This window comes from Cyprinodon tularosa, unplaced genomic scaffold (genome assembly GCF_016077235.1).
Source record: "Cyprinodon tularosa strain WSP-4 unplaced genomic scaffold, ASM1607723v1 ctg210, whole genome shotgun sequence".
Lineage (NCBI taxonomy): Eukaryota > Metazoa > Chordata > Actinopteri > Cyprinodontiformes > Cyprinodontidae > Cyprinodon > Cyprinodon tularosa.
The window spans coordinates 2,716,044-2,736,597 of record NW_024038779.1 but is presented as its reverse complement, the minus strand read 5'-3'; the positions used below and the strand labels follow the sequence as shown (position 1 = coordinate 2,736,597).

Sequence of the window (20,554 nt, the reverse complement as noted above, 5' to 3'; positions counted from 1 at the left end):
AATCCAAAATGCAGGCACCATGATAATAAAAGTGAACATATTTTGCAAGCACATTTTGGAATTTTAAGTTATTTTAGGCATAATAAACTAGGGTTTCTGTATTTGGGTTCCTAAAAAAGAGACCCCCTTTTTTTTTTTTTTTCTTTTTTTTTTTTTTTTGGGTAAGGGTCTTGACTTGACCGGACCGGGCATTCGAACTGGGCCATCAGCTCCAGGGCTGGTCCGGAGCCAGCCGGGGACAGAGCTTCCAAACCCGGCCCGGTGACAGTATGCTTCCCCTCGTCACGGGGCCGCGGCTACCGTCACCGGGTCGAGTTCAGTCGCTCCATCCCAAGCTGGCTCCCTCAACCTGTCCGCCCGTGTTCCCGGACCAGTCCTGAATCCAGCCCCGGACCTGAGGGCTCGGTTCTGCTGTACTGTATTCGACCAGAATCGCGAACGATTTTGAAATTCCCCCCCGGACATTTTTTTTTTTTTTTAGGAATGAAATGTAGGACATGTCTGGGGAAAAAGAGTACATCTTGTCACCCTATAATAACCTGTTTCATAGAAGTGAACAGGTAAACTGCTGCTTTAGGTGTGAATGTATCATTATTTTGTTGTTGGCTCGTTTTATTAGCATGCGGTCTCAGCTTGTTTCGTTCTCGGTATGAACATCTGAACACCTCGACAGACAGCATGCGCATTCATGTGTTTTGAAGGCATGGTTTCGAGGGGTGGTCTGAAGGGAGAGGCATGGTTGTATGTTCAAAAATATAGCTTGCGGGTACAGTTTTTCCAAGATCTCCTACGGCCACTTTAATGCCTTTGGTCTATTGCACTGAAGCTACTTTTACTAGACTGCCGGAAAACGGCAAAAAAGAAAATGGTGGCCGATGCATGTCCTAAAGCTCCTATTGGAAATAATAGAGCCACTGGAATTTATATCTGGAAAATCAAATTAGCATAGTTTCAGTCTTTACCTCATCCTGCAAATAGTCTGTCAATTACTGCCAACTGTGATTGACAGACTACTGGTCTGTCGATTATCAAGAGGGCAGGATTGTTTTGGCGGAAGGTTCGTGAGCCCGTTTGGCTGTGGCCAGTTTGTCGGAAGCATCTTGCTAACCTGTTAGCAGCTTACTGCTAGTAGGTTCCCAATGGGAAGTTACATTGGGACCAAGTAGCACTTAACAACACTGTCAAAGAACGCTATGGACAGTGGAAACATGCAAGAGGAGGAGAGTTTTGTGTTGGAGGTCGTGGATGAGTCTCCCATCATATATTTTTTTTATCTAGAGGTGGAAGGCGGGGACGAAGATGTTGTGGAAGGGGACGCCAGGGTGGCAGAGGCTTCGTTTGGTGCAGAAGGCTTACAGCCGTATATGTTTGAGCCCTTGCCTCGCATGGCTGCCAGTTTTGTTAGCTATACGCCTGCCGAAGACAGAGACGTCCATCCCCGTGAACACAGAGACGTAGCTCAATGGTAAAGTAATAAAGAATACATTATTTTTATTTCAACTGTTGCGAATATTAGCTGCGACATATGAATCAAGATGCTATGACCGTAAATGTGATTGACAGATAACCGTTGATATGATTGGCCAAATTTGGGTCTACAAGTTGACGTATAACCAACTTGACTGCATAAGATAATGAAAAAAAAAAACCCACAGATTTATTTTTATATAGAAAATTTCTAAATTTTGGGACAATATCGTCGACTTTAAAGGACTGGCTAATCAGACTTCTGTATGGATCGAAATAGTCTAAACATCTCAGTAAAATGTTATTCCTTGAAGATATAATAATAATAATAATAATAATTCTTTTGGAAGAGTTCAAAGAGCATTTTCACATGGACCATTCTTTTTGAAAAAAATAAAACATATTTAAATACATCCAGTGTCTGGTGCTGCAGGTTTTTATGTTCCATAAAAAAATTGAATTGTTTTATTTACTTGATTCTGAGTGTAGTCCAGTTCTAGGCTTTCTGAACTAGAGGAAAAAGCTACACAGCAGGACGGCTTCCTGGCAGTTTATATTCTCCGTGCAGTTATGTGCTGGGCTGTCTAACGGGCCTCTTTGCTCAGTCTGCACCGGGGGTCTTGTCTGGTGTGGTAGATCTGGGCCTCTTGCTCTGGTACTTGGGGCCTGCTCCTGTGCAGCCATCATAGGTGCCTCTGTGCTGTCCTTCAGTCTGTCTTTGTCTAGCCTTTGGCAGAATTTCCTTATATCTGCCACAGTTATGTTCTGGTGGTACATCCCGTGTAGGGGCTTATCCTCCTATGACGGAGTCTCTTGCACCTCATCTTGTTTCCCATTTTCTGATGCACTCAATCAGGATGTCATCTGTTGAAGCCTTGTCCATGATGTATTTATGGATGTTGGATGTTTCATCCTGGATATTGGCTCTTACGCTCATTAGTCCTCGGCCTTCTTCCTTACGGTTCGGCATACAGTCTCAGGGTACTGGATTTGGGGTGGTACCCTCTGTGCATGGTTAGGAGCTTTTGTGTCTTAACATCTGTGGCCTGTACCTCCTCCTTTGGCCAGCTTATTATTCCTGCAGGGTTTCTGACTACTGGTAGAGCGTAGCTATTTATTGCCCGAGAATTCTTGCCATTGAGCTTAGGACGTGCCTTACTCGTTGGAGGTATTTGGCCATAGGCGGTTTCCCTGTTACCAGTTCGAGGTTGCCATTTGCTTGTGGGATTCCAAGGTACTTGTAGCTGTCTTCAATGTCTGCTATTGTTCCTTCTGGGAGGAACTGGGAAGACTCCTCTGTGTAGACCACCTTCCCTCTTAGTTACAATCTGACCACATTTCTCTAGTCTGAATTGCATCCAGATTTCTTTGCTGAAGATCCAGGTTCTATGGATCAGTGAGTTTCTCGCTCAGGCGAGGATTTTGTTCCGAAAAGAAATGCTTCATCCATCATATGGAACTGGTTTGGCTTCACTTCTGACGAAAAAGAACAAAAAACATTACATGCAAAATCTGCAAGGAGAGCGTCAAGGCAAGTGATGGCAACACAACGAACCTGTTTAATCATCTGAAACGAAGGTGTCCTAAACAGTATAACGAGAGCCAGGTGGCTAAAGCTAAAAAGCCGACTGCGGCTTCAGCAGCAGCGACCGGTCCTTCTCCCAAGCAGCAAACGTTAACAGATTTGTTTACAAAACTTACTCCCTACGATAAAGGCAGTAAACGGTGGAACAGCGTGACAGAAGCGGTGACGTTTGACTTGGTGAAAGATTTATGTCCTCTACGAACCGTAGAAGGAGTGGGATTTAGTAAAATGTTAAACGTTTTTCATCCACGTTACAAGTTGCCCAGCCGCAAGTATTTTTCAAATAGTGCTATTCCACGCATGTACGCTGAATGCAGAGAGAAAGTTTCACAAAATATTAAAAATGTGCAGTTCTTTGCCACCAGAAGCGACCTCTGGTCCAGCCGCACGTCAGAGCCGTATTTGAGCTTAACCATACATACAGTTCCATAATAGTTTTTGTTTCTAAAGACTTTAGGGGGGGGGCTGTTGTTTAAACGCCTCTGACCTGGGTTTCCAGTCCTCCTTGCTAGAATAGTGCTTTTGTATGTTGTCAATTTCAAGTTGTGAAAGTAGTTGTCGTTTACAGATGTTAGAACATTGAGTTACTAGTTTTACAGCTGTGATTGTAGACTGATTCTATCAAAGTCTCCATTTCTCCCACATCCTTTGCATATGGCCTCTCTGTTTGGGCTTACTTAGGTAGTAACATTGCAATAGATCCCTGTCACATCTCGTCCATTTTCCTTCATGTTGTTCCAGAAGCCCATTGGACATCAAGGTGCTTTGATTCCCCAACACTGACCTTGTTTGGCCGGGCAATGTCTGAGCTGGCATGTCATTCATTATATTGTCTCTCATCATTGTATAAGGTAGGCATTAGCGTGAAGGATCTTGTCTAAGGACCCACATGGACATCTCCTCTCGAACCTGGGCCTACCGTGTGCAAGCCGGGTGACTTGCCTCTTGAGCAATCCATCCGCCAATAGGCAGTAACGCAAAAGGTCCAGTAAGGACCCACACTGGCAGCTGATATTATTTTTCTCCTCTCCAGCAGGTCCGAACCCGGACCTCCCATGAGCAAGTCAGACGACTTGTCTTTTGAACCCATATATATATATATATATATATATATATATATATATATATAACATACACAATACAAATAATGATATGTGCTCAAGAAAAAGATGGAGCTTTCAAGTCTATCATGTGATTCCCCCCTCTATCGTGTCCTTGCAATTAGGGCTGTCAAAGTTACTGTAAAGGATTTGGATTTGGTCTGCAGTGTGGCTTTTTTTAAACTCTGCCTCCTGTCCAACTCTCCTACTTGAGGCATTTCAACCAGCTGTGCACAACCCTTCAAGTCGAATGCACAGGTGATCTGTAGTCTGAAGAAGGTTTGCAGAAGGGAGAGAAAGTGGGTCGAGAGAAAAGGCATTCAGTATGCATACTACTTTTTAGCACACAACAAATATTCTAGATGGGCAAACTGACTATAACCATTATACTTTCAATTTTGTAGAATTCTCCAAATTCCCACAGTAACATTATTGGATGGAGATTTTGGTCAAAAAAGAAGAATATCTGACTTTCAAAGTAGAAAAGTTGTTTCAAGTCTTATCATGCTTTAAATTTCCACTAATAAAACTGTTTCATATTCTTACAGATTATCAGGACAGTTTTCGCTAGGATTGGCATTGGAGGTAACCCTTGGCCACCAGGTAATATTTTTGAATAAATCCTTTTTATTTTATGTCTTGTCTAAGGCATACATTTTCATGAATAAATTTAAATGTAAATGAACACATCTCTTGTGGAACAAAATAAAAGGGATGGAATTATGCCGTTTGGCTACTACATCATGAAGGGGTTGCAACAGAAACTCATAACCTGCTTGTCAGACTTAGTACGGGGCAACCTTCCTGCCTCAACTGGGATTTAAACCTGTGTCCCAACCATGGCATTCAAAGACTTAAATCTCTACACCCATATTATCACCCTTTTTAAATAAAAATTGGAAAGAAATTGGAAAAGTGCTTGTGGAAGAGCGATTAATGCACATGCTTCTGCACTTTTTTGGAATGGGTCTGCAATGTAGCTTTTTTTCCCTTGCCAGGAACCTTGCATGTTGCTAATGTTTACAAGCTGCTATTCACCATTTCGCCATTAGCAGCAGCTCATTCATGTAACTAACTCCCCTGTCCCATCCTCTAGGTAAACTTGTGTTTGGGTAGTAATGCATTTGGATAAGCTTCAAAAGTAATCTCATAATTGCAGTCAGCGTTATTGCTGATGTTGCTATGAAATTCAGTTTGGCAAGTTTATTTGTGGTCTGAAAACAAAAGTACCCACCCGCAGATGATGATTGCCAGAAATCTACCCCTACAACAGAGAACTTTTAGCCCTTCAGTACAAAACACATGATTTTATTCCTTTTCTGACAACAAACATCTCACTCATCTGTAATTATATAATTTGCAGTTTCGTTTGACGCTGTCGCTTGCCAAACTGCAACCTGACAGTAAAGGGCTGGTTATACTCCCTCAGCAGTATGTCGCAGTGAGCTTGTTGCAGGTGTGAAACAGAGATTTTTGATTTATACTCAATACTGAAGTATGGACTGCACTATATTATTCTCCTCCACAACACAAAAGGGGAAAATCACGAACTAGCTGTGGGGCTACATACGGCCTAGGCAGTAGGGCGGGGCGATAATTCAATAACGATATATATCGATCGATAGACGTTTGGCGCAAAAGAAAAAAAGAGGGTCGATAAAAGTTTGATAAAGAAACGCAGTTTTCCTTCCTTCTCATTGTAGCCTATCATGTAGGTTTATGCTAGTCACTACTTCCTCCCAACCAATCGCAATCGCGGACCCAGACATGCCGTCACAAAGCGCCGCCCTCTCAAACCACAACACAGAGCACATGAAGCTGTCGCAGCAAGGAGAGGCGGAGGAAATTGTTCCAAAGAAGGGTTTTTGTAGTTCGCCAGTTTGGCAGTATTTCGGTCATGGCAAGTCGGACAAAAAACAAACCACAGTCATCTGTAAAATGTGTAGAGAACCAGTGAAAACGAAGTCTGATAACACTAGGGCTGGGTACCGAACTTCGGTTCTTTTATGGTACCGACCGAAATGCTTCGGTTCTACAGAGTATCGAAACATGCCTCGTCTTTCGGTACCAAGTTTCGGTGATTGGCTGTAACACTTAACGTGATTGCGTCATCCAGGAAAAATACACAGGTGGTCACGCCTACAGCCAGGGTTCATGTGTATCTGTTGTGAACTGGTTGCGGGCGTCATGGAACCCCTTTAAAATGCCCCCCAGGTCAAAAGTGTGGCTTTACTTTATTAACACTGATGCCAATAGTGCGCAATGCAATACATCGTGCACATAAACAATTTAAGAGCAGAAAGTTGCTCAGTGTTTCACTGCAAGAAGAGCGGACCGCAGCCAGCGCAGCCACCCTCCTCTCAGCAGCCCGTGGGTAGTGCAAAGCCAGAACGAAGTGAATCATGCTGCTTTTAAACTGGACGCAGCAGGAGCAGCAAAATCACGTCTGCTGCTTCCTTTTTGCTGCTTGTACCAGTTTAGTTCTGAAGCAAAGCTGCTTCAGCCGCGCGGTCGAAAAGTGGCTCTGACGCACGTTGGGCGGAGCTACTCTATCCTTTATTTGCCTTGCAGCTATATTTGCTGTGATCAGTGGGAATAAAGTAGTTTTATTATGTTTTTAAGTGGATAAATCCACCTGAAAACTTAATCAGTGCAGTCAGTTCATCCCGCCTTCCAATATTTCTGTGGGAGCCGCTCAGACCCCCACATACCAGCGGTGCTGTCAGTAGGATCCCATTCAACGGGCTTGTTTGTCAGACATGGTATTTTTTCTAAAGGAAAACTGCTAAGTAAAAAGGTCCTCACAATGTAACAGTGAATATTAGACAGTGATTTTTTTTTTTTTTTTATGTACTGTAAGAGGAAAAATGTAAATGGAAAAATCAGAGCTTAAAATAAAACTCAAGATTTGTACTTTTTTATGTTGTGTAATTTTCTTTTTCTTCAAATTGATATTATAAAACTGGTATCGAAAAAAGTATCGTTCAGGAACCGGTATCGAAGTGAAGGTATCGGTATTGGTACCGGAACCAAAACTTTTTTAACAATACCCAGCCCTAGATAACACAACCAACTTTTTTTTTTATTATCATCTCAGCTGTCACACCCGCAGGAGTACGAGCTGTGTAGGCCCCGGCGCGCATCTGCATCACACAATGAACCTTTTTTCATGATAGGACTCGTGCGCGCCGTGTCATGAGAGAGGGGCTGATGTATAGTGAGAAGTCTGTCAGTTGGGTAGGTGGGTGTTTCCTCTGGGAGGTGTTAACGTACAGCACACACAGAGAGATGGAGAGTGGGGATGACTCCAGCAGCAAAACAGCGTTTTTCAGATGGAAATACCGGTGTTACGTCGAGCTGCGTTTCCCCATCAGATATACGGTTTCCCCTGCATCTCCACACAGCGCAGACGGCACGATTCACCGCGCAAGCGACAGGAAACGCGCATCCGCGCTAATGGCGCGCAACAGTCGCCCTGTGCTCGCGCCACAGGAGAACTATGGAGAGCTTGAAGGATCAAAATAGCCTCTATGGAGAAAGGGAGAAATCTGAATGGATGGATACTCTGCCTTTTCAACCTACTGTATTTTTTATTTTAAACATTATTTAATGGCCTTTGTGGCAGGGATGGAGATCCATATTTTATGTCACACACAGAGTACACATCTAGATAGATAGATGGATAGATAGATGTTGCAGTATCTATAACAACCCAAACACACAGGATTTCAGAATTAGACATCCCCAGTTATTAATTTCATATACTCACCAGATCTGAATGCCCTGTTAAAAAACTTCACATCGCGTTCCCCCCTAATGTCATTTACGTTGAGCTGCAATAAATGCAAAACTCTCTGCAGGTTCTTGTCTTTGTCGTCCTCTCTATTCAGCTGGTTTTTGAAACACACGGCGAGAAGGTGGGGGCCGGATGGTGAGGGTTACGGGGGCGAGAAACGCAAAAGTAATGCAATAGTTACTTTTACTAGTAACTAGTTACTTTTATTGTGGAGTAACTCAGTTAGTAACTCGGTTACTTTTTGGGAGAAGTAACTAGTAACTATAACTAATTATTTTTTCAAAGTAACGTGCCCAACACTGTAAATGTATATATTTCTTTTAATTAGCTTCTTTATGTATTCGCCTTTGTAATAATTATCTTATTTATTTATTGTCCATTATAATGTTCAACTTTATTTATTAACTTTTTTAAAGTATTTATGTGCATGTTATATTTTTGTCTGTTTTATTTTCCTTTGTATTTTTTTACCCTAAGTATTTCTGCAATGCTATTTATTTCTGCCTGTCATGTTTACATTTCTGTATGCATTTCTGCCTCATTATGCAAACGAAGAAGGGCTGTGTCTTAGAGGGTCAACTTCTGGATTTAATTGTATGCTTATTTATTTATTTAGCATTTATTTATTTCTGTTTTCATTTGTAAAAATGGTAGAGCTGGTCCTCCATAACTTTGTGGGATACAGTGACAAAGTACAGTCCCATACCAAGTAAGACATTTGGTCACCCTATTTGTAACTGTGGGTCTGTTTATTTACAAAAGCGCTATTTTACAAAGGCCCTGTGTAGGCACCGCCACTCAAAATTTACTCTTTCCTTTTATTTCCTGTTTACAATTTAGTAGCCAGTGGTAAAATTGCTTTTTAACTACTGATTTTAGCTGTAGTTCTGTTTTATTATATTTAATATACTTCTCTAGGTATATTTCTTTGTTTTAGTGCACTGGATAGGTAAAAAACTTAAACAATTGTAGAAATTTTATTTAGACTTTGATTATTAATTCATACATGTTTCCCCTGCATCTCCGCACAGCGCAGGCGGCACGATTCACAGCGCAAGCGACAGGAAACGCTAGACTTTGATTATTAATAATTCATACATGTTTTAATGCAGGCTCACCCCCCACCCCCAGATGTGGCTTTACTAACCTGTGATGGTGCTTCCATGTCCCAGTAAAGGTAAGCAATTATGCTTTCTAATATGAGATTTGTCATAGGTTTTTGCGTCCGTCTGTCTGTGGGATAACTCAAAGAATTATTTACAGATTCTAATGAAATTATCAGATGTGTCCCTCATACCAAGGAGCAATCCCTACATTTTGGTGATGATCCAGATCATAATCTGAATGCAGGAGTTTTTGAAGGATTCTCTAACATTGTGCAATAGGGATATTTGGCAGAAAAAGCAGCAAATCATAGTGTGGCAACAGTGACTGCTGACAACCTTAGCATTCGACTCAAAACATCTGGAGGTATTTTACTGAAGATCAAAACACAAGAAAAGGTAACATTGTCAGTTTGTTAGTTAGCAGGGTCAATTTAGAACTTATGAGGAATTTGGTACTGATCCAGATTATGTGCAAGTCTAAGCTATAGGTGTAAGTCACAATATGAAGAAAAATGTACTGCTCAGCAGAGATCTGCACTTCTGAGTGCTTTTCTAGTATTAAAACTGATTTTCTTCTTTTTTTTTTTTTTTCTTTATTTTAGGATTGGATGTGAAAAGCCATTTTTGCTAATCCTTTAACAAAATGGCTCATGGCTGGAATTCATACTTTCCAAACTTCCCACCTCGTTCGTCAGATCCTCGAAGTCTAAGGAGGACAGCAGAGACTGATAGATCTGCACCCCAGCATTTTGGAAACTTTACTGGACATCATGGTTTCTCTGGTGCAGTGGGATCACGACAATTCCCTGCACCAAACACAAACTTTAATGCGAACTATTGCAGAAGTAACAGTTTTGAACCTCCAAGGTCAGACTGTTTTTATAACCGGTACAATGAAAGGCAATGGCAAGGTAATAGACAAGATGTGGCAAGGGATTACCCGCCAAGATATAGGGGTAGAGATTTCCCCAACTATGCTTCAAACTCCTTCCATACACCAGGATCTTACCATTCGTCTTTTGCACCAGATTTTCATCGTCCGAAGCAAGACCACATGCAAGCCACATCATATCGTGGGAACTACCCTGCTGTTAGCAACTGCTCTGACACAGATGCTAGGGAAGCACGGCCTTCATGCAAATTCACCCGAAATAATTTTTTGCCAAGACCAAAAACTGACATTGTTTCAAATGAAGGCTCCACGAAATACAGTTTCTCTGCAACTGGAAATGGCAATAACCAGATGGAAAGACTGTGGCCTAGAACTTCAGCGATTAATTCATTTTCAGTCAAAGATTACAGGGAACATGATCATTCTTCTGCTAACTCTTCTGATGTGAGGACTACAGGGACTGAACGTGATGCTTTTCCTTATCCACAAAAAAAGGTTAATCTGGACAGAGACATTGCAGAAGTTACATATCCAGGCTTCAGTATGACTGAAAAATGTCCTAGAGATGGAAATCAGCATTTTGTGAACCAAGAGGAGGATCATATTCTAAAATCAACAGCTCCGTCTAAATTTGACAATGAGCAGAGTTACATAAAGGATGACTTTTTAGAGGAAATCAATCAAAGTGAGGAATTGGATCCTCCAACCTCAACTGATGATCAAAGCACAGCTATGAATGAGCCTGAGTTAGGAAAAGATCGGTGCTTAACAAACCTTTTGGAAAAATCAGGCTCATTAGGTGAGTTTTTTGATGAAAAAACATCCATGATTTCAAATTCCACTGATTTGGAAGATGAAATGATAAAAGCTGACAAACATGAAAGAGATATTCAGAAGGACGCATCTCAATTGCTGGTTCTGCATGAATCAAATTCTTCAGACAATGATGATGAGCAAAGCGAAAGCATTTCAAGTAGCAACAACCATAACACTGAGTTCAGTTTGCAGTTATCTGAACAGAAATCTTGTGAAAGTCTCAGTGGTGTGAGTGATGATGACTCATGTGACTCTAACACAGGCACAAAGATTGATCAAGAAGTACAAAAAGACAAGGAACTACTATGTAAAACTGTAGAGCAAAACACAGCCTTTTCTCTAGATGCGGATTTTTCCAAGCCAGGTGATAATAGGAGCTACTCTTCTAATCAGTTCAGTGGAATTGAAAATAAAGGTGTGGCTAGTCGAGCATCGTCAATGACACACAGTTCAGATACTGATGAATGTTTTCATAAAGCTCAAAAAAATGTAAGTGCTGAAAATTTGACACTTTCCCAAAATCTGCCTTGTATTGGCTCCATTGCCCTCAGCTGCATTTTGAAGAATTCAGCTTTTAAAGATAATGAACATGTGCATACTGAGACAGACTTGCAGCAAACCCCTTTGATCAATGACAGCAATCATAGTCTGGAAAAGGAAAGCTCACCAGAAAACACAACTGTGGTCCTCTCAAAAGATGAATCCATACTAAGGCAAAATGATTCTGCAAAAAATTTGCATACAGTTCAGGGAACTAGAAACCTCCCTGCAAAGAACACCTACTCAAGTAAAGACTCCAGTCCCTCTATCACAAGTGACAATATCCCTGTTGATAATGATATGGTTAGTCAGTCAGAACTCAATAGTAATTGCCCAGACTTGCCTACTTATCAGGACATGGGAAGTCTACCACACAAGGAAACTCCAGAATTGCCTTCAAGTCAGAAATCTAGTCCACGTGTCACTCATACCAATTCCCCCATTGATACTAAAGATATTGATCATTCAGAATCCCCAGACCCAAATGTCTTAAACACAGATGTGCTTCTATCTCATTCAAATGAAGGTCCACTGGTGGGCACAAGTGCTACCTCCCATACAGATCAAACATGTATTATCACTTCTATAACTGACATTAACACACAAAAAGATTTAAGTAACTTGAAGTCCTGTTTAAACTCTCATGCCACTAGTGGTCAGGAGAATAATTTAAATTCTGCTTTGTTCCCAGATTCACACTATTCATTTAATGATCATTCTGTGGTTCAGGAAAAGAAGGAACATGTAGATTTTCCTGAAGATGCAAAGGATTCATTTGAAAATTCAGATTTTCCCACAATCATCTCATCAGAACCAGGCCCGTTGTATGGCGAACCTCTGTCTGCAGATGAGTCTTCATGCAGTGCTTTAGAAACAGTTGATGTCTCACATCAGCTTCAAGAAATGCATGAGAGGACACCTGTGGAGGGCCCCATGGACCAGCCAGAACGGCCAATACCTCAATTGACATCATCTGCCCATATGAGACCCTTCCTTCACCCTGTTGTAATACTGATGAACATGGAGACGTCGGATAAAATGGGCAGCACATACAATTGTTCTAATTGTCTACATAAAGCTAACAGTGTAGATCTTCTGATCGAGCACCACTACTGTTGCCATCCAATGCCAACTTATCAACATTGTAACACATGTGATGTCTATTTCATGAAGAGTGAAGATGGCGAACAGCATTGTTGTAATCAGATCAGCACACAGAAGAAGAAAAACTGTGGTCCCTACAGGTGCAGTAGGTGTGGCCTAATATTTTCCAGAATACTTCACTATGTTAGGCATATGCGTGATCACACTGGAAGAACACCTTATAGGTGCAGTGGATGTGGCTTGTACTTTTCACAGTCAAGTTCTTTGAATCATCACAGAAGAGTTCCTGGTAGGTGCAAGCAGTCTCTAAAAGCTAAACAGACATGCACCATTCCTATCAAAACTGAAACCCCAACACAGAAAGATGTGGCCCTAAACAATTCATATGAAAGCATGAAGCCATGTTACGTCAGGCTCATTGACATCTCCAAAACCAATGTCTGTCACTATTGTGGCAAAGGTTTTTCTTCCGCAAAACGACTCAAAAAGCATATCTACAATGTGCACAAGGCAGAAAGGATGTCCTCTCTAAGTGAGAAAGATGCTCCATATAAATGTCCTCTTTGTCCAAGACATTTCAAATACTCGTATAACAGGGCTCGGCATTTGCGCTTCTGTGTCCGAGATGCAATATATGGAGGAAAGAAGAAAGTTGGTGACAAATATGCATGTCCCTTGTGTAATGCTACCTTCACTGCGTCATGCAACAGATATAGACATATTAAACTAACTTGCCTGCGAGAAACTCTTAATCGGCTCGCGAGAGAGAGGCTTAAATGGCGTCAAAGGTCTTGTAAGCACAACGAGCAAAAGATCCAATCAACAGACCCTCTACAGATGATACAAGCTAAGGAGGAAGAAGCAAAAATGGAGGAACCACAAGATTTAGCATCCAAGATTCATTACAAATGCAGTCACTGCCCTGCTATATTTTTTCATCCCTCTGGAAAGTATAGACACATGAAAAAACATGAGTTGTTTAAGCGGACTGGCAAAATAATCAGGTATAGGAAATCTGCCTTACCCAAACCAGTATCTTCATGTGACAAAAAAACTGACAAGAATGCCAGTCAACCTGACAAAGTAGAAGAAAATCCAAAGAAAACTTTTAGATGTCGCTTTTGTGGCCTAAATTTTCGTATTCTAGCATCGTTAAAGAGACATGAGGGTAGCCATTGTGGTGACAAACCATACCGCTGTCTGGAATGTGCAAAGGGATTTAAGAACCTTTCACATCTCATTGCTCACAGAGTTGTACACCAGAAGAGGATACAGTGTACAGTCTGTAAAAAAATTCTACCTACAATTGGAGAACTGATCCAACACCGAAGCTCTCACCTTGAAAAGGGAATGCTCCAGTGCCCAGAGTGCCCAGCACAGTTTCAGTATCCAGTGTATCTGCTTAGGCATTTAGTGACACACAGAAACAAAGACAAGAAGACACAGAAACCTGCAATGGAAAGTCACACAAAGCCAAAACAATGCTCTGAATCTGTCAAAGAGCAGACTGGGCTAAAATCTTTGCAATGTTCACTCTGTAAAGAAACATTTGATGATGCCCACATTTTAAGAAAACACATTCTTGCACACATTTCAAGAAGTTCTTCAAACCAGTGTCCATTCTGCAAAAAAAAGTTTAAAACGCGTCATTCTTTGACACGCCACACGATCAGACACACCGGGGAAAAAGCTTTTTCCTGTGCCAACTGTGGAAAACAGTTTTACCGTTCAGTATACCTCAAAATTCACACAGAGAGTTGTAAACAACCAAATACCAATCCCAATATGGAAGCAAATTTGAGTAATCCTATAAACAAACGGCTATCGTGTACCATATGTCCCCGGAGATTTTGGAAAAGAATCCGTTTAGAAATGCACATTAAGGGCCACAAAAATAAGTCTCTGCATATATGTACAAAATGTGGTCAATACTATGGAATACACATGCTAACTCGGCATAAGGTGATGTGCGTCGGGACCAAAGAGATCTCCTTGACCAGTGAATCCCTTGATGATAATTCAGAGTCAAACTCAACTGAAGTAAACAACGGTGTCCAAGAAAAAACTTCTGACTCAGATGAAAGTAAATTGTTGCCACTAAAATGCCAATATTGTTCAAAACGGTTCAGATACACATCCCTCTTACTAAGACATATCGTTACACATACTGGCCTGCAACCCTTCCAATGTATGAACTGTGACCAAAGGTTTAGCAGTAAAACTCGATGGTTAAATCATGAAGCTTCATGCCATCCTAAGTCAAAATCAGATTCACAAAAACTCAAAATTGAGGCTGAGGAAGATTCTGCTTCACAAACATTCCCATCTGAGGTTGAAGCTGAGTTAAAATGTAGATTCTGCACTAAGACTTTCATTAAAGCACGAAGCCTGAGGCATCACATTCTGACGCACAATGAGGTGAAGCCATATCGCTGCAAAGCCTGTGACAGCTGCTTTTCAAGATACGATCACCTGAAAGTGCACCAGGCTCTTTGCAAAAGTAAAAAGACACGGCTGGAAGTGAGAATCCCTAAAATTAGTCTGGAAGATGTTGGCAAAGGTTGGCAAAGTAAATTCAACCTAAAGTCGCCTGATGAGCAAGAGAGCTTTGACTGTAAAGTCTGCTTGAAAAGCTTTACAGCTGAGAATAAACTTTCTCGACATATCACTATGTTCCATACTGTAAAGAAATTCAAGTGCCGCTATTGTGGTTCTGCCTTCTCTCACGAAAAAACATTGAAACATCATCAAAAGATGAGAAAATGCAGAAAGCCGAGAGAATCAGAGACTCCATTACAGGAAACTGATAAACCAACTGACAATATTATCCAAAATCTTGATGGGATAAGGAAAAAAATATTGGTGAGGATTCAGCCTTTATTCAACAAAGACCTTAAGTTTGTGTGCAGCTACTGCCCCCGTGCTTTCAAAAACAGCTGGCAGTTAAATGTACACACCCGATTACACACAGGAGAGAGGCCATATTCATGTGATCAATGCGGAGAGAGATTCATAAGAAGTGATTATCTGTCACGTCATAAGTGTAAAGATAAAACTCAGCCCAGCAATGTGCTCTGCGACAGATGTGGGGGATTTTTCTCTGAATCACAACTTGAAAACCACAAAAAAGCTTGCATTCTAAAAACTTGCTCACCAAAAGATTCCAAAAGCAAACAGCCAACCATTCAAAGCCCACCGAAAGGCTTTTCATGTGCATACTGCAGTTTACGATTCTTGTTATTTTCACAACTCCAGGAACACTTTTTAACTACACACAAGCAAGACACGGACACTCCACCCATCTCTACTGCTCCACTGCAACAACTTCTGTCCAACATACCCAAAATCAAAGAGGAGCCTGTGGATGAGCTTTACGGAAAAGCCTCCTCTAATGATGTTGTGTTGCCTATACCGGACACTGGTCTAGCTCCTGATGCCTCAGACTTGCTTTTCTGCCAGGAGTGTAACATGTGCTTCACAAACAGAGCAGGACTAATTGGTCACCAGCGTGTACATTCAACACGAGTACCCTATGTCTGTAAATACTGCAAAAGGGGCTTCTGGAATAAAACTCAACTCCGAAATCACTACAGAAAATGTAGACGTGGAAACCAACGGCAGGACATCCCTATAAAAGCAGAGAGGGATGATGCTTTTATTAGCCCCAAGTCCAAAGGCAATTTTGAAACGAGAGCAGCAACAACACCCTGTGCAAAAGTGTTGCAAACTAATGTCCCATGTAAGGAAGAGCCAGAGGATGAATCGACACAAAGCTCATATGGAAATCAGGCCCAGAGTGGAAACTCTAGTACCGAAAAGAAATCTGTGCAGTACCAATGTTCTGAATGCGATAAAAGCTTCACTGATGGCCTGTTGCTGATAAGTCACCTTGAAGACCATGGAAGAGAGGAAGAAGAGAAAAAATCTAATAAATGTCCCAAATGTGGGCGAGTGTTCTCTAATCCGGGAAATCTGAGAAGACACATGAAACTGCATGTAGTCCACCAAAAGTACTTCTGTCCATTTTGCACTAAGGTGTGCAGCAGTATGACTGAGCTTGAAAAGCACAAAGCAACTCATGATCATAGTAAACCTTTTACTTGCAAGTTATGTGAGCTACCAGTTGCGACAAGGCATGTCTTACGTGAACATTACATTAGTGAACATGCTGATGACATATTTCATTGCCAGTGGTGCAGCAAAATGTATTCATCCAAAAAGTCCCTGTCAAGACATTGTAAGGAATGCCATCCAAAGGAGATACGAGAACAAAGGGGTGGATATCTGCAGTGGGGTAGTGTTGAACAGCAGTCTAGCAGTTATGTTAGTACAAATGGTGATAGTGATGTAGATCAAAACCTTGGCAGCGACAGTGACTCTGACTCAGCCCCTTACTTCCCCTGCCATGTGTGCGGAAAGACTTTCCCAACATCAGAAAGTCTTGAGGACCACCAGTTGTGTCACCTTGGCAAAAAGCCACATGAATGTGCTGAATGCGGTAAATGTTTCTTCCAGGCGTCCCAGTTGCAACAGCATCAGCGCATGCACAAGTCTGAGTTTCAGTGTCCAACATGTGGTAGAGGATTTGTATCGCTGTTTGCACTACGGAATCATAAACATTCTCACGGGAAGAGCCGTCCGTTCCGTTGTCCAAAGTGTGACCTAGGCTTTGCTGGACCCACACAGCTAGCAGAGCACATTTCAACGCACCGAGAAGAGAGCTTTCCATGCGATATCTGCAATAAGATATTTCAGTGTAAAAGCAGCAGAGCTGAGCATCGCAAGACCCACACAATGTCAAATGAAGACCTCCTGACTTCAGGTTCCAAGGGAGAGCTTGAACACCCTAAAAGCATGTTCGGATATACAACAGAGTTCAAGTACCGCTGTGGCATCTGTAGTGAGCGCTTCAGAGATCCAGAAGAACTCTCTGAACACGGATGCTTGGAGGCAAGAGAGCGACCCTATACTTGCACAGAGTGCAACAAATATTTTCTTCATGCATCTCATCTGAAAAAGCACCAAATCACTCATCAGCAGCCATGGTCTGATAGAGAATATCCATGTAATCAGTGTAACAGTAGTTTTTCCTCATCTCAGCACTTCCTCAGTCATCTCAAAACCCATGTTGGCACTACAATAGTATTGGGTCAGGAAAGGGACTCATCGAAGGGATTCATATGCCCAGTTTGCCACCAGTGTTTTAGTAGTGCCACAGAACTGATCCAACATTTTCCAACTCACCCTGATTGTTCACCTGAACAGGAAAAGGCGGAACAACATACCTCAGACAGTGAGTCAGAAGAACAAGAAGTTCTTCACCCTACGACACCAATTGTTTATGATTGTGCAGAGTGTGGTAAAAGATTTTTAAAGAAAGAGGCTCTTCTTCACCATAATTGTTCTCTGAAACGGCAAGAAATATTGGAGAACAGGTACTTGGATCAGGAAGATGCTAGTCCAGCTCATGAGGCTACAGGGGACGAAGAGGAAGTCGATGTTATTGGAGAAGATCTCTACAGATGCCAGGAATGTTCAGTGCAGTTCTCTTCCAAAAGCAGCCTACTGGAACATCAAAACACTCAACACTCCAAAATCTTGAGAGACTATAAATGCGAGACCTGTGGAAAGACCTTCAGCAAGAAGCGTTACCTCAGAAAGCATGAACTAAGACAACATGGTCCTAAAGAGTATGTTTCTACTAAAGCAGACCTGGAAAAGAAGTTTAAATGTATCCAATGTCGAGCGAGATTCAATACATGCCAAGACTTATCTAACCATATGAGACTGCATGCTGAGAAACATGTTGGGGAGTATCGTTGTGACATGTGCTACAAGTCATTTAGCAAGCGGGTTCTTCTTAGACAGCATCAGGAGAGTCATGTTGGCGAAGTTGTGTATGAATGCACGGAGTGTGACAAAGCTTTTGCTTTTCCTCACCTGCTGGAAGAACATCAGCTTTCTCACGTAGCATCTGCTAAGTAATGTTCCAGTTCCTCCTGTATACCTTATCTTCTTTCTAAATCACTTAAAATCATATATTCTAAGGTCCCTTTATGCCTTACTTTTGTGTACTTCCAACTGTTCGGACCTTACTTGTTGCATATTCACAAAGCACTTGACCTAGGGTCAGGTATGATAGAACATGTTTTCTTTAGTTATGTGTTGTTGTTTTTTATTATTGTATTGAGATTAGTAAAAACGATTTCTGATACAGTGTTTGTAAATCTGTGTTACAAATTTTGAATTATTGTTTGATTTACAAAAACATGTACAATATGTCTTTAATGACCTAGATTTTGAGGTTTGACATATTTTGTTGACATTCTGTAAAGTAGGCTTTACCTTGTTCATTTTGTTCCTTTGAAATGGCTTTCAATGCTACTATTCCTGTTCAAGATAAAAAAAAATTCTGTTTATTTCTTGTATGCCTTTTATCAATTGTTTCTAAATTGATAACGTGAAAAAAAATCTTGTACAGACAGTGATATGCTTTAATGGGAATGTTCTTTTCATCACTTTATTCTTAAAGAAACTAGTTGCAATTAAATGGTAAAGTCAACTTCAATATCCAATTCTAGTTCTGATTTGTGTCTCTTTACGTTGTTTCTACCTCAGAAGTAAAATATTTGGCCATACGTTTGTGATATAGCAGAGAAACCTGATGCTTGGAGACATTTGAAGTAGAAAAAACTACAAAAGGTTAAGTACATTTAGATATACTTTTTGGGTTATTACAGGAATGTTGGGCCAAGGGTGTATCTTTGCGATAAAAGTTGGTGGGGACGCTCTAGGGGTGGTGGCTGATGGACCTACAGCTACTCAACCCGAACACTACCAATACGGTTTATATTTTCCAAAAATGAGCTCAAACATATATTTATTAAGTGCTTTACTATTATTGAGAACACAAGAGTACTACAATACATTTCTGGTATTTATAGTTATAGACAGATGACTGCCTTTAGTGCATTATTTTATAAAGGGTTCAAAAATATTAATGTCTAAAAAATGAAGAATAACAGTCTATACCGATGCCAACAGCAATATATCATGCATCCCTAGTATGGACACAACTTCACTACCATCAATCCATCGATGCATGGCTTCCCTTTAAGCTGCATCAGCTATTATCCTAGCAGCAAAATAAAATTTACAAATTTGTCCCATATGTCATTGACAGCCAAAAATTATATATTGAACCTTATATTTCAAAATCATTTATACACTGGTTTGTATTATTTGTGCTTTAATTATTGTATGCTTCTTATACTTTAATTTTAACTCTGCGTCCTGTGAGTCTGGCTTGGCTGGCACAGCTATTTCTGGGTCTTGTTGGACTATAAAAGACAAAATTATATTTTGAATTTTATTATAGCATTGCATATTTTTTCTTGTAAACTTGGAGATATATTTTATTGCATGTTGCATATCCCAGTAAATCTGTTTCACCTTTAAATCAGCAGCTGTCCCTAATTGTGTCCCTGCTCTGCATAAAAACAGATTTATGAACATGTCTACTAATATAATGATGCCTGAGAAAATCTTTTTCAGGATCTCTAGAAGCTCTGCAGTCTGATTCTCTATTCAATAAGAAATCAACAGATATATGTTAATTTTAATTTGTAAATGAGTATGGTCCTGAGAAGCCCAGCTTTTTTAACTCCTAAATGTACAATCTGCTGCCATTTTTAGCTGAAAAAGGTCCTTCTGTGTAACTAACGGATTATTTGGTGGCATCTCTGATTTTTTTAACCAACCAGTCTCCTAACTTTTACTTACACATATATCTGAGTAGCTGCCAGTTAAAATTCACTGAGTGCTGCTGCGAATTTAGGTTACGCAGCTTGCCACAGAGGGTCAGACGAAACCAACTGTATGTTAAAACGCCTTGCCATATCGGGTATCTCTTCTCATCCTCGTACCGACTCTGTACGCAGAGAATAGAGACCCCAAATAATATTATATCCCAAAGCAAAAGGTCCGATGATGTTTAACCGAGAGGTGGGACTGGAGAGCGAGGAGAAAACGCTCTGAACACAGACAGCTGCACCCAACCCCAGTTACTGTTGGATAAAGTAAATCAGCTGAAAGAGGGGGGAAAAAGCGAAAATTATTGGCAGGGACTGTCCCCTCCATGCCAAAAGT

At 41.0% G+C, this 20,554-nt stretch overlaps 1 protein-coding gene across 1 annotated transcript in view; it reads left to right on the top strand.

Moving 5' to 3' along the window:
- Positions 1–18,981, top strand: part of znf1035 (zinc finger protein 1035) — a 31,318-nt gene extending 12,337 nt beyond the window's left edge. Inside the window, exons 2-4 of the mRNA XM_038285483.1 lie at positions 4,701–4,755; positions 9,061–9,125; positions 9,657–18,981. Coding sequence (XP_038141411.1) covers positions 9,698–18,391 — 8,694 coding nt within the window. The 5' untranslated portion in view covers positions 4,701–4,755; positions 9,061–9,125; positions 9,657–9,697 and the 3' untranslated portion in view covers positions 18,392–18,981. The remainder of the gene's footprint in view (positions 1–4,700; positions 4,756–9,060; positions 9,126–9,656) is intronic.
- Positions 18,982–20,554: the final 1,573 nt, after the last annotated feature.